At 56.3% G+C, this 14028-nt stretch overlaps 1 protein-coding gene across 3 annotated transcripts in view; it reads right to left on the bottom strand.

The window, feature by feature from the left end:
- The window catches only part of SCARA5 (scavenger receptor class A member 5), a 63078-nt gene that overhangs the window by 19840 nt on the left and 29210 nt on the right, over positions 1-14028 (bottom strand). For all 3 annotated transcript variants that reach the window (XM_059727948.1, XM_059727951.1, XM_014607013.3), the window contains exons 5-6: positions 13726-13806; positions 12383-12481 (exon numbers count right to left, since the gene is read on the bottom strand). In XM_059727948.1, coding sequence (XP_059583931.1) covers positions 12383-12481; positions 13726-13806 — 180 coding nt within the window. The remainder of the gene's footprint in view (positions 1-12382; positions 12482-13725; positions 13807-14028) is intronic.

The raw sequence follows: 14028 nt of genomic DNA, 5'->3' as shown, positions 1-14028 counted from the left end.
AAAAAACCGGGCAGGAAATTCTTGCCCTTGCACTTGGAGGCTCTGGGAAGAAGATTGCTCCCGGGGGTCACCTCAGCTGTGTCAGATGGAGCCGGCGCTGCTGATGAGAAACAGCTGAGCGCGGAGCGGGCGGGGATGCCGCAATACACGCCGGGATGCGTGTTCGCAGGACATGGGACCCTCTCTACGGGCTCCCTGCATGGCCTCCATCAGGGTGGTGGGCTGGGCTGCACCATGCAGACCACTCCCGGCTCCTCTTCCTGCCTGGCCCCGCGCTCCGGCCCGGGCCGCCTTCCTCGGCCGCCCGCTGATTCCCAAAAATGACCTCACCTTGCTGCAGCACCTTCCACCCTCCATGAGCTCATGGAGCTTCACACAATATTTACCGAGGGCAAACACTCGCTGGCTGGTCCCCCCCCCGACCCTTTTCTCTTACAAAAAAAGTGACATTTTGTTCAAACCGCGGTGGGTTCATTTGAAATTTCCATCCCCCCCCCCAAAAACATCTTCATTTTTTTCTCCCCACAATGGAGATTTTTAAAAAAGAGACAGTGCAAGGGTTTCTTTTGACTTCTCTTCCCTTCTGCTGGCCGGAGCCGGCAGGGACATCACCCCGCAAGGGTGTGAGGCCCCCCGAGGAAAGAGCCCAGCAGCTGCTAAACAGCCCATAAAAACATAATGCAACACTGATTAGCATCCGGCTGCTAATCATCGAATCCTAGAGAAATGGGGCTGGCAGGGACCTGCAGAGGTCACATCTCGTCCAACCCCCTGCCTACGGCAGGATCAGCCCTGTCCGAACTAGCCCAGATATCATCGAAACTCTATACAAGTCCACCACCGACCCTGACACAACACAGACCTAACACTCGAGGTCTCAACTGATTTTAAAAATCAGGGGAACAATTCTGCCTGCTACAATTGCCAGGCACAACAGCCTAAAACACCCAGCACACCTGCCCTGCCCCTGGCCGAGCAGGGGGATGAGGGCTGGCAGCGTCCTGCCAAGGAAGCTGTGCGTTTAAATCCCCTCGAGAGCGTCACGGCCGATGGCTCTGCACCCTGCGACAGGGGAAGGCAAATGATAATTAGGAGAAGGTTGTTAGAAAGAGGACAACAGTCGGTCATCCTCTGCACCCAGCAGACGAATGAGCAGAAGTGATGCCACTGAGATCCTGGGAAAGCCTTTTTTTTGGCTGGGATAGTTTAATTCAGGACCTGGGTGGATCTAGGATTGTGAAAAGGGGGTGCACTTGGGGTGGTGCCTTATTCCACCTGACACCTAGTTTACTCCCATTACAAAGAAACCAGCTAGGGGCCTGGGCTGTATTAGATTATGGGGGATGTGCATTCATTTACTCTATCACCAATTATGCACAAAAGGTGCATAAGGGTCCTTGCATAGAAAAACCCAACACATTAACTCTGCAGGCTTTAGAATGAAAGATAAATCTCGTTTTTTCCCCTCCAGATTTTGTGAGCCTCTTGACACTGCATCTAATGCTTCACTGAGTTAGTTATTCGCACACCTGAGTGAATTAATGTTCACCTGAATTAAAGCTTCCACGCCGGAGTGAACGTTTTTTAGCAAGGCTGCAGGGCTGTGAAACAGGAGCTTCCTTACCAGGAGGATTGCAGCTAGGTTGATTAGTGGAACATCAAGGCCATTAAAAAGGACAGGGGGTCGTTAACACCTACGGAGGGAAGAGTTAAGGAGGAATGGCTGAGCGGGATTCCTATCTAAGCTGGCACAGAGCAAGGGAGTAGACTCAGTAACCCCTGCATGGCCTGGCCTGCCCTTCTCCCCCATTGCTTTGGTTTACCAGGGTGCCTGGAAAAGGAAGCAATGGGGGGAAACCCCTGGCAGCATCCCTTCTGCAGAGGGAAGACCCGAGACAAGGAAAAGGACTGAAACCAGACCAGACATAGCTCTGGTGAAGAGACCACAGAGGTAAGGCTGCTCTGGGGGTGTGGAGGATGCAGGCAGCACCCTCTTGGCCCTTTCTAACCATGCAGCCCTTACCAATTGCTTCAACCTGTTACCATGGCCCCATAGGACCAGCCCAGAGACATCCAGCTTCAAAGGGTGGTTTGAGCACTAGCTGATTAACCTTGGCATTGCCCTGATGTGGCGCACGGAGGCTCTGGGACCTCCTTCTCCCCTGAAGATTTGATTCAGTTTGATATTTTTGATGCCTTGCCCAAAACAGCTGGGGAAGGGCTCTTGGGCACTGTTAGCAGCTGCCGCCTTCCACCCCAGAGGCAGCTGCATTTCAGCACGGAGAGAAGACTCGTGCTGTTTCGCATGGTGAAACAGCGGCTATGGCCCAGGGCAGAGCTAGTGCATTGCGGTCAAGTGATGCTTCTGCCCATCGGACTTGCAAGCATGTCGGCACCTTGGATCTCAAGGTGCTTCAGGGACTTTAGTCACGGTCTCTCAGCGTGGGGCTGTGCTGGCTACGGCAGATCAACCACAGCTGCAGTCCCTGCGCTGCCTGAGAGAGATGCAGGCTGTTTCTCTCTCCCCACCACTCCCACCCCAGCCCCCTTTTGCCCAATGCAGCATCTCGTGTCCTGCTGCCCAGAGGCCGGTGCGTCCAAGGTTAGCTCCATGCTACGGTGCAGCACGGCCGGGGTCCAGCTCCGGGAGCTCTCTGCAGGCACGGTCTGGGTGCTACCCGGATGACTCCTCTCCGTGGCCTGCTTTCCTGTCCAGGGCTTTCCAGGCAGGTATAATTCACCTTCCTGCTTCCAGTGCCGGCACCAGAGGGTCTGGGGCCCCCGGGGGAGCCCTGCCCTGTTGCGGAGAGGGGCAGGACACCACAGGGAGATGCAGGGCAGGTGTGTTTGATGCAAAATCTGCACCCGCCAGGGACCTGCCCGTGGCTTCCTCCCCCCACCAAGAAGAGGCCTCTTGTTGCTCTGGGGTGGGAACGCACCCCACGGCTTCCCACATTGGAAGAGCCCCGTCCACACTGCCCCAGCACCCCTGGCCAGAGATCACAGCGCCCCGCAGACCCTCCGCCCCCGCGCCCGGCTCGGCGAGTGCAGCCCTGTCTGGCAGCTGCAGGGGCGGTTGGCTTGGCTTATTTATTTTCGGATTTATCTTGGCCGTCCCCCGCTGCCCCTCACTGTTTGCCTTGGCATTTCCCACGCAGCCTGCGGGGCCCTTGCATTTCCTCCGCTTCCTGTCAGCTTGATCTCCCCTCCTGCAGAAGAGAGCGCGCGGATCCCCTCCATCGGATCCTACCCCCATCTAACTTCTTCCTCCGTGTCTGTTCGCTCACGGACCTGATCAAGGGCACGGGTTTCCCAGAGAAACACGAAGGCCACTCCACCTTCAAACCCAGGCAGGATGGAGAGGTGACAGGCAGCCCCAAGTCCCAGCAGGCGCATTGGCACAGCCGTCCCCAGCCCCTGCCCTGAAGGAGCTGCAACGTGTTGCAAGAAGCACGTTTATGCTGAGGACTTAGCCCACATAAAAATCTGGGGGAATACTATATCCTGGCCCCTTTGGTAGCATGGCCGCAGATGTCAAAGCCTCGTCGGTCAGCTCCCCAGTGGAAGAGAAATCACTGCATCGGGGTCAGGGTGCATTTGCAGTGCAACTTGACTGCCACGGTCTCCTTGAGCAGAGGCGGTCGCAAACAGCATGCAAGGCATGACCCTCGTCTTCCAGGAATCTCCACTCGCATCATTGCCCCTATCCCTTGGCGCAACCTTGACCCCTCAACTCCACCCTTGTTACAGAGACGAAGGCAAGGAGCAAACCTGGCCCCTGCTTGCAACAGCTCCAGCCCCACGACCTACATCGCAACCCACCGCTCTTCAGAGACGCCACACCAAGAAAACAGCTCTGAAGCTGGAGTGTTACCATGCACCAGGCGGTTTCTGCTACAACACGACTGCCTTCCTCTGTGCTGAAATTCCTAAGTTAATAAATCCACGTTAGCTCCAGTAACAGCTGCCAAACCCTGAGTTGGTTAGAGTCCTCTGTGCCTCCCTGCAGTGCTTGCCAGGTAGATAAGCTGATTTCTGGGCAATCTTTGAAGTGAGCGTGGTGTGTTTTATATGCATGAAACCTTACAGCCAAGGCTGTGTCTGTTGTGAACAATCATGAACGGTCCTGTCGTGCTGCGACTGGCAGCGGCAATGTGCCGTAGCTAAAAATCTTCCCGCCTAAAAGCAGCTATGCAGCATCTGGAGCAGAGCACTGCATGCACTGTGCTCCATGTGCAGCAGGAGTTTCAGCCCATGCGTCAGGCCAGCTCTGCACACATCGGTCTGAGACCCACGAGCCAGATGCTACAGCCCGCGGGCCGTATCTTTGACACCCCTGATCTGGAACTTGCATTGCTGGCTATGCTTCACCCCAGAAGTGGCTGCCGGCAGGCAGAGACAGTGCTCCCGTAGAGCAAAAAAGTCTGACCCAGAAGTGGGATCAGTGCTGCCCAGGCACTGCAGACGTGCCTGAGCTATTGCTCCCTGCGTCTGTTTTCTATAAGTTACAGAAATTCCTATAAATCACAGCAATGTGGCAGCTGCTGCCAGAAGAGATTGCTTTTTTGGCAATAGGCTTGAACCAAGCCCCTCACTCTGAACACTCCTTAGCTCGGGGGGTTTCAGGGTCAGAGCTAAGTTTGGAGGCTGGGGCATGCTTGATACGATGCTTCTGCCCTGGGACAATCTTGCCATGGTGATGCCCCTGGGAACCGAGCTAGAGATCCAGCAATGGATGGATGCAGTGTTTTTAACACGGCAACATTTCCTCGGAGTCTATTTCAGGGGTCAGCCCGGGGCGGCACTCGTGAGAAGCAATGGGTCCGGCTTGACCTCAGGATGCTTGTCACTAGGATAACCAGGTGCATGGGGTTTAATTCCTAGGGCCCCACTGGAAACAGGAGCAAAAGTAGGGTTTTATGGGCCCACAGCCACTCCACCATGGACACCAGCTGGCTGCTGGTGCTGCTGGGTACGTCGGCTGGACCTGGCAGGGGAAAGCAGTTTCCATCCACAGCTCGACGTCTGGGAAACCAGGTCCTCAGACACTGCCACGACGGTCCTACAAGATCCTGGATGGATGGGCGCTGATGGACAGTGGAAGCAGCACAGGACTTGTCCAAAAACAGCTACAGACGCAGCAGACAACGGGACCTTCCTGGCCCCAGACCCAGCCTGGCCATGGGTCTGCAAAGCCAACACGAGCGAGTGATCCCCCCACTTCAGTTGGGGTCCTCAGCCTTGCTTTAGAGGCCGGCTGTGCTTTGAAGGTTTCATAGTTTCATAGTAGGTAAGGTCAGAAGGGACCTGAGCAGATCATCAAGTCCGACCCCCTGCCATGGTGCTTGGGAGTTGCAGCTCAGGGCATGAACGACAACCCCGTAACCACTGGCTGCAGCTGGGTGCAAAAGGACCCGACAGCGCTGGTTTCCAGGAGGCGAATGCCACTTTTCTGGGTCGACAAGCACTGAAGGAGGCTGGAGACTAGTGGCAGGAGCCCCTCAACCATCTCCCCGAGTGCTGGGAAAGCTCTTTCAGCCCCGAGGAGAGACAAATCTGCCGGGCTTGGCGCTGTTCCCAGACCCCAGGCTGCAGTTCCCAGCCTCCTGTTTCCTGACAGGCCCTCGCTGTTGTCATTAAGTCGTACACGGGAGAGTTGGATGCATTTATTTTATAGGCGCTGGGCCTAGCGGCGACTCTCTTAGCATCCTTCATCCCGAGCTGGCTGCTGTTGCAGGATGATCTTATAGAAAAATAGAAAATGAGGGTTGGGACAGACCAAAGGGGGTTGCATTGAGTCCAAGCCCTGCTTCAAGCAGGACCAGCCCCGACTACATCATCCCAGCCAAGGCTTGGTCTACCTAGATCTTGAAAAACTCCAAGGATGGAGACTCCACCACCTCTGTGGGTAATCTGTTATGTGTTTTATTGCCCTGCTAGTGAAAAAGTTCTACCTAATATTTAACCTAAATGTCCCTTGCTGCAGCTTGAGCCCATTGCTCCTTGTACATCATCTGCCCCCACTGAGACCAGTCCAGCTCCATCCTCTTTGCAGCCATCCTGCAGGGAGGTGAAGGCTGCTATCAAATCCCCCTCGGTCTTCCCTTCTGCAGACTCAATCAGCCCATTTCCCTCCTCCTCTCCTCACCAGTCCTGTCCCCCAGCCCCACAACCATTTTTACTGCCCTCCACTGGACTCTCTCCAATTTGTCCACATCCTTTCTGCAGTGGGGGGCCCACAGCTGGACACAGGACTCCAGATGTGGCCTCCCCAGTGCTGGATAGAGAGGAATCACGTCCCTCGATCTGCTGGCAGCGCTCCTCCCAATGCAGCCCAGGATGCCGGTAGCCTAGTTGGCACCAAGGACACACTGCTGGCTTCTGTCCAGCTTCTTGTCCCCTGTCCCCCCCAGGCCCTTTCCTGCAGAGCTGCTGCCCAGCCCGTCAGTCCTCAGCCTGTTGAAGAGCAAAGCAGCTCCTTCACGTAGCCTGGCAAAGGGGACTGAACACAGGACCCGGCCACATCCACGTTTAATCAGGGTGGACAAACACTTCAAGGCTGAGCTCTCCAATACTCCCTGATACACGCCGGCAGGAAAAAAAATGTTGTGTTTAATAACATACCTCCGGGCTGGGGTTGGGGGTGCTTGGCAGGGACAGGAGTAGAGCATAATCTGACCTCTCATCTCCATGCAATTTGCTCGTCAAACTATTGTTTGGCACCAGCCCAGGAGAAAAACCGACCTTCCCTGTCCTCCGAGAAAGGAAAGGAAACCACAGACCATAGCAAAGCTGCGGCTCTGGTTGGTGAATATCAAAACACACCCGGCGTCTGATTGCCTTCCAGGAACATCAGAACCGCGGGCTATTCTCCGTGTCGCCGTCTCCTTTGCATTGTCCAGGCTCCTTCCCACCCCCAAGAGTCATTATCGCTCTTGCAAAAGATGTGGGACTGCTCTGATTATCTTGCCCCGTCAAACCAGGCCAGGGAATGTTATCCGGTGGTTGGAGTAACGTCCGAGCCCAGCCTGCAGCTGGAAAGCCCACGCAAGACTTGGCATAGCTGGTGCTCTCCAGGACGATGCTGGTCTCCAAATGATGGCTGGCTCTTAATCAAGGGGGAACAAGCAGGGCACCCTGCGAGCGTGACTGTTAGGCTGCCTTTCCCCTCCCACCTCCCCTTGTCTTTGCAAAGCGGCTTTCAGCTGCAATGCATCCACCCCAGGGCTGTGCCCGTGCTCAGCTGTCTGCATCGAGTCCCCGCTCCTCTGAGAAGGGAGCCGGATGGGGCCAATCTGTTCGAAGCCCGAAGCTGGCTCGGGGCCTGGCTCTGCGCTGATCCGCCAGGGTTTATGGAGGCTTTGTCTTCTGGGAAGAGAAGGAGCCATGCACCAAGAACTCGGCCTCAAGTGCTTTCCAAGGGCTGAGCAACTGTACAAATATTATCTAATCCCCCCAGGAGAGCCGAAAAGCCGGCGCAGCCCTAAGCAAACACATGGCCTTTGGAGGCAGGGCAGTGCTGGGAGCAGGGCAGCTGGGGGCTAATGCGATGGAGAGATCCTGCCTCGCAGGGAGCCCCAGAAATCTCTTCCGTCCTGGCTTGAAGTTGCAACCTAATAGGTTTAGGATGGATCTCAGGAAAACCTTCTTCCATCAGAGCAGGGAGGCAGTGGGAGAGGTGCCAGGGATGTGGGGGACTCCCCATCCCTGGAGGTGTCGAGGAGAGGGCGGACAGACGCAGGAGGGGGATGATCGAGGGGAGGTGGTTTTCAGCTTTTTCATTTGCAGATCCCTTTGGGGATTTCGAACGGAGATGCGGATCCCTCTGGATTGCAAGTGTGGGTATTCACATACTTCTCAGTGATCACAGTCATCTTTCTCAGACCCCTTAGGCATAGTTTGAGGGGTTCATGGACCACGGGTTAAAAACCACTGTTCTAGGTGGAGCAAGGCCTGTGCTCTGCTATGGGGATCTCCCCGGCTTCTGGGCTTTGCTGGCTGCCTCCTCCCCTCCTTCCTGCTCCATGTCTCAGGGGGTTTTAAGCCTTCCCCAGAGGTACTGGGTGCTGCAGCCCGGGCTGGGGATGGGGATTGGGCTGTGGCAATGCTCCTGCTGGCACCAATCCCGCAGGGTCCAGGCTAGAGGGTCTTGCCCCTCTGCTCAGGGTCAGACAGATGCTGCATTTGGGGCCAGGAAGGGATTTTCCTCCCTGGTCAGACTGGTACGGACTGGGGGATTTTGCCTTCCTCTGTAGCAGGGGCACGGCCTCTGCCTGGGCTCTCTGCAGTGCATATTAACAACATTTACCGAAGTAGTGCGTTGGCTGCTGTGGTCCCCCTGGCAGGGTCAGGGGTGACAGTAGTTTTACTAAGAGGTCAGACATGGGGTTACATCTGGGATGGTTTGGACAGGGTCAGGCAGGGCTTGGACTAGATGTGACCCCTGGAGCTCCCTCCCTCTAGGACTCAAAGATTATCACAGCAACAGGGATGCAGGCGTGTCCCCCATCCCATTTCTTATGGGACTGTCTGAGAGATTAATGAGTGGGACATTGATGGGACACGGGTGGGACTGTGGTAATGCCGCTGGGTTGCAACAACGCGAGGTGACGGTGCCTTCAACCGAGTGACTGGGGTTGCCCGCAAGGCTGGGGAAGTAGAAGGCCATGCTTTTGCTCCGGTATCAGCTGCTGAGGACACTACATCCTCTGGCTGGCCTTACCTGGGGGTTTCACCCGAAAGTTGCTTTAGCCTACAGCAATACCGTATCTTCTTGCATACAACATGCACCTTCCCTCCCCCAAATCAGCCCCTCCACAAATGACGGGGCATGTGTTTAAGCAGGGAATCTGTTGTTTCGGCTGGAAAAGGAGCACGCCCGGAGACACAGTGCTTGCGTCTGCTCAGCAAACTGAAGGGGCAGCATCCTGTGTTGACCATCTCGCAGCCGTAGCTATCGGCTGAGCCCTGTAACCGGGCCTGCAGCAGCAAGTGAGCTGCTGGTAGCATCTGGATGAGGCTTGTGATGTGGAAACAGGAATTTATGTCACGAACTACTTACAGTAAGGAACTAGCACTCGTGCTGCTGCCCTTGCAAGGGCCCAGGGCCTCACCTTGTGTGCCAGAGAGTAAGTCCGCCTGGAAACACAATGACCACGAAGTGTGGCATTGCAAGAGACACCAAGAAGTTCCTGATGCCATCCTCCCCAGACACTCGTGTTGCTCTCTGTCACCCAGCTGGCCATGACTCTGTAGAAATCTTTCATTTTTCTACAGTCTGCTTTCCAAAAACAAGGTGTGTGTTTTATCAGAGGGCATGTTATATGCCAGACAATACGGTACCGGTGCTTATTATATCCTCTCTGGGCCACTGGGGTGCCACCAATTTCTCACAATTAACCCTTGACTGGCTGCTGAACGTTAAAGCTGGCTTACAAAGCAGCGACACCTTTACCGAGCTGCCCCAAGCAATGGAAAATCATTGTGACGGTGCTGGTGGCTGGTCCTGACTCGCTCCAAATACCCGGGGCTGCACAGTACACCAAGGAAATGGCACACACAGCTCATCCCCTGCTTGTGTTTTCATTGCTCAGGAGCTTTTGCACCACGGGGCCGCTTCCAAGACAGCTGTGTGTTTGTAGGGATGGACCCAAAGCCGTTCCCTTCCCCGCTGTCTAGCTGTACAACAACCAGTTCTGGGACTGGCTCCTTGCTCCTCTTTGGAGAGCCATGGAGAAGCGAGTAGGGCCTGTGCCTATGTGGGGTTGTCTGCAGATTGCATTGCCCAGACCTGCATACGCAAGACCCCTGCTTGGCTTGGGTTGCTGCATCAAGACCTTTCTTTTGCTGCCTCAGTGCTTTGCCAGGTCACCAAGAAATCTCTGCTCCCCTTTAGGCCTAGATCTTGCAGGGTCTATGCCATGAGTCTAAGGGAGGGCTGGACCTGGAGGAAGAGCTCTGTTTGCAGTGGCAGCATGAGACGAAGGGCAGGAGGAGAAAGTGATCCTTTCAGTGAGGCCGGGGATATTTTCTATGATAGCAGGTTCTGGGCAGACCGATGGAGAAAACAAGGAACATAAGGATGGTAGGGTTGGACCCCAGATCCAGCCCGTCCTCCTGTCTCCAAAGGTGTCTAACAAGAAAAGCAAGGGAGTCGTATTCTCCGGGACATCTCATCCCCTGGCGTCAGGAGGGTGTTTGCATGGGTGAGTGGCGTACTGAAAGGAGACACTTTCTTCTTGCTTTCACGAGCAATTAACCTGCAGAACTCATTGCTGCAGGTTATAACCACGGTCAAGTGCTCAGGAGCACGCAGGAAAGCTTAGACCCGTGTGTGGATATCGGCTGCTGTCACGGGTGCATAAGGGAGAACACCCCTCGCGTTTCGTGGCACGGGACCTGGTGTCCTGAAGACACCTCCCCTAAGGGTGGGCTTTTCTACCCACATTTAGCAGGGCCCCCTCCTGCTCCCTGATACACGAGACTACCTGGGCCTGAATGGAAGTTATAGGGTCACAGAGCAGTGGGGTGGAAGGGACCTGTAATGGTCACATCTGAAGTAGGATCTTGCCTACCCAAACCATCCTCTATTTCTGTGGGTGTGACCCACTACATCAGTGCTCTCAAGCCTTTCAGAGAGACTAAAGGCCCCCTTGGAAAATGTCAGCTCTAAGCTTTCACTTCCTTTCCGACTCTGGAAAAATGCTAGATCAAGTCTTCCCGATGCAAAGAACTCAGCCAGCCCCCAGCAGGCTTGGACGTGGTGTACTCCTGTTGGCAATCCCTGGGTGTCTGTTGTGAATCACAGATAGTTTTGCACACTTCACTGTGCTAATAGGGTTGTAGCACCCTTGCAGGGGTCTCACAGCACCCTGGTTGAGAATCACGGCACTAACGAGGCGTGCTTTGCATGCCTGTAACCTTATGTGATCCCCTGCCCACACACAGGAACCCCTGGATCTTATGAAATCTGGAAATAGGTTTCTTATGAAACTAGGTTTCTTATGCAATCAGGAAATAAGTTTTCTGCAGTCTCCATAGCCCGAAACCACTTCCCCACCTACGTTCCTAAGCCACGTGCTGGCAGGAGACAGCACCCGTGTTGGTTTGGGGTCCCCGCAGCCTGTGGCAAAGGCATCGCGCACACGGCTCTCTCCTAAGGGAGACGTGCTCTGAACGACCGCACGGCAATGTCTCGTGGAGATGCACCACCCATTTCCCATGTTAGAATAACAGGCATTTGAGGCAGAAACAGCACATTTGGAAGATAGGACGGTTTCCAGCTGGGTTTTGCAGCTGATGGCTGGAGACTTGTTGTTTTTCAAGTCTCCATCCTTATTTTATTCTGCTAAAATAGATGCACGTGCTCTGGAGCTACCTTGTTATCCAAGCAGCGGCTTCCGCCTCGTGAGACCGCACCTGCTTCTAACCTGGGATGGAGCGAGCCCCGAAACCACAGGAAACCAAAGGGAAGTGACAGGAATAAATAAACTGCAGGCTAAACACAGAGCCGGTGGGTGTTATGACTTGCCTCTCATCCTGAGCTATGCATTTAAACTCCAGCGCCCTTACAGCCGGGGGTCCGGCTCCAACACCCTTGCAGCCGGGCATCCGGCTCCAACCAGAGAAAACAATCTGTGCGTGCCCAGCGCGGATATGAGCCAGGCCTCTGGCTGCTGTGAAAACCCTGGCTGATGTAGCAGGGAAGGGACTGCGAGCGAGCGATCAGAGTAGGGCTGGAGGAGGATTCACGGCCAGGGCTTAGGGAGGGAAAGTCTTCCAAACAGCCCAGCCCACGCCAGCTGCCGCAACCTCAGCCCCCAAAGCAAACAGCCGCCCTCTGCTTTCTTATATTCCTTCCCTGTTGGATGCTGCAATGGTCCCCGGCAGGGCCGGCTCCCTCCAGCCCCCGCGGCGAGGGCACCACTTGCAAGCAATCCCCTTTGCAGGCAATCAGATTTGATCCTCTGCCCACCTCACTCCATCTGCCCGTTCAGTTTCGGGCTCAGCCCCGCTGGGTAATTTGGGGGAGGATGACCAGTGCCACTGCTGAATGGGCACAGCCTGACACCAGGATCCTGCCCCTTTCACCGGGTGGCAATTTGCAGCAAACCTAGATGGCTGCAACCCTGAGCTTCAGACCAGCACAGAGCCTGCCCCGATGTCCACCCCGTTCTCCTGACATCAGGCAGGGTACAAACCTGCCCAGAGCCTGCTTGTGGCCAGCTGCACCCTCCGACCACCCCTGCCCACAGACACCAGGGGCAGCACGGCCCAGAGGACGGTCCTGGCATCTCCAGGGGGGCAGTGATGGGGAGGGAGCAGATGATGGAGACGGAGGGATGCAGCTGTGCTGGAGGAGAGAGGGGGGGCACATCCGTACCTTTGAGTCCCCGCATCCCGGTGAGGCCGGGTGGGCCGAGGTCACCTTGGTCGCCTTTGAGGCCACGTGGTCCTGAAGGCCCTCTCTCCCCGGGCAACCCTGGAAGGGGAAGCAATGACAGGAGCTGAGTCCATGCAGCATGAACCACATGCTGGCAGCAGGACCGGGGCTGCCCCGCTCTTTCCTCCCCAAGCTGAGCCATTTGGTGGCCGTGGACCTCAGCCAGCCGGCTCGGGGCTGGGGGGAAGCCTCCTTTGCAGGCACGGGTAGTGCCCAAGCCAGGGGGGTCTCCCCTCTGCCCAGCAAGCCGTGCTGACCCAGAAGCCCGAGGAGCTCTGCCATTGCCGCTGAGGCATACGGACCCCCCTGTGCTGCATCCCTCGAGCACGACCACCCTCACCTCCTCCACGAGACCCGGAGACAGCAGTGTGGGGTGTTGGAAAGCAGCTGCTGGGGCAAAGCCTCTGCACCCAAGCCATCTGGTTTGCAGCCAAGCTCATTTCCTACGTCAACCTGCGCCGGGGGGCATTTGGGGAAAGGCTGCCCAGTTGGCTCCAGTACAAACGCTCCCCTGGGAAAGGAAGGAGGCTTGGGAGAGGGGAAGAAGTTGAAGCCAAGGACCGGGAGAGAGGGGGCAGACACCCACCCTCCCTTTGCTGCTGAGCATGGGGCAGGAGGCAGGGGCTGCGATGGATCTCCGGGGTTGCTGGGTCCAGCCCCTGCGCTCACAAACAACCCCGCCTGATCTATCTCCCAAACAGGAGGGCGATAAGGAGGATGAGGTCTCCAACCCCACTGCTCTGGCTTGCAAGAGTCAGCACAGAGCTGGGGGTGCTCCTAAGCGTGTGCACCTCGGGTCCAAGATGCCCGAGGAGCTTGGGGTGCAGGGGAACGGTCCCCGAGCCCTGGGAGAGGAGCTGCCTGGGGTAGGATGAGCAGACGAAGCCATGGGTCCTTGTGTGTGTCGGAGCTGGGACAGATGACCCCAAGGCTCCCCTCAGCCAGGACAAAGACCCCAGCTGCTTGACCTCTGAGCCTGGGGCCTAGGCTACATGGCCTCTAAACACGACGTGGCTCCAGCCAAGCCATGCACACTTGATGTATGGGCCAGCTGAAGGGAAGGAGCAGAGGCTTTGCTGCTGGACTAACGTAACCCTAGCTTGGACATGCACTGGGGAAGCAGCAAGGGAAGGGCCCCACAGTCCCCCCCTGCCTTGCTCCTGTTCCCAAGGCTTTGCAGATGCCAGCAGCAGGCTCCTGGCCTGAGCCAAAGCCCAGGGGAGTCTTTCCCTTGGTTGCACCAGGCTCATGTACGGCTCCGCACCTCGCACACGGCCCCTTACCTCTCAGTCCAGGCAAGCCAGGAACACCGGGCTCACCCTCCATCCCTTCATTGCCTTGGTCTCCTTTTGGTCCTGGAGGCCCTGGAAGAAAAGAGGGGGTACACAGGGGTTTAGTGGCCTCCTTCCTTCAGAGCAGAGCCAACCTTCATAGTGGGAGCATCAAAAATTAGCCCCCCACCTTCCCATAGTGCCACTATGATCCCCTTCCCCTGCCCGATCTGCTGTTCTGCTTTCCGTTCCCTGCCTGTGCTCTCTTGTCGCTCTGCTGCTCTGCTTTCTGCTCCCAGCCCTGCCTGCCGTTGC

The sequence above is a fragment of the Alligator mississippiensis genome, chromosome 1 (genome assembly GCF_030867095.1).
Source record: "Alligator mississippiensis isolate rAllMis1 chromosome 1, rAllMis1, whole genome shotgun sequence".
Classification (NCBI taxonomy): domain Eukaryota; kingdom Metazoa; phylum Chordata; order Crocodylia; family Alligatoridae; genus Alligator; species Alligator mississippiensis.
This window is presented reverse-complemented; position numbering and strand designations above follow the sequence as displayed.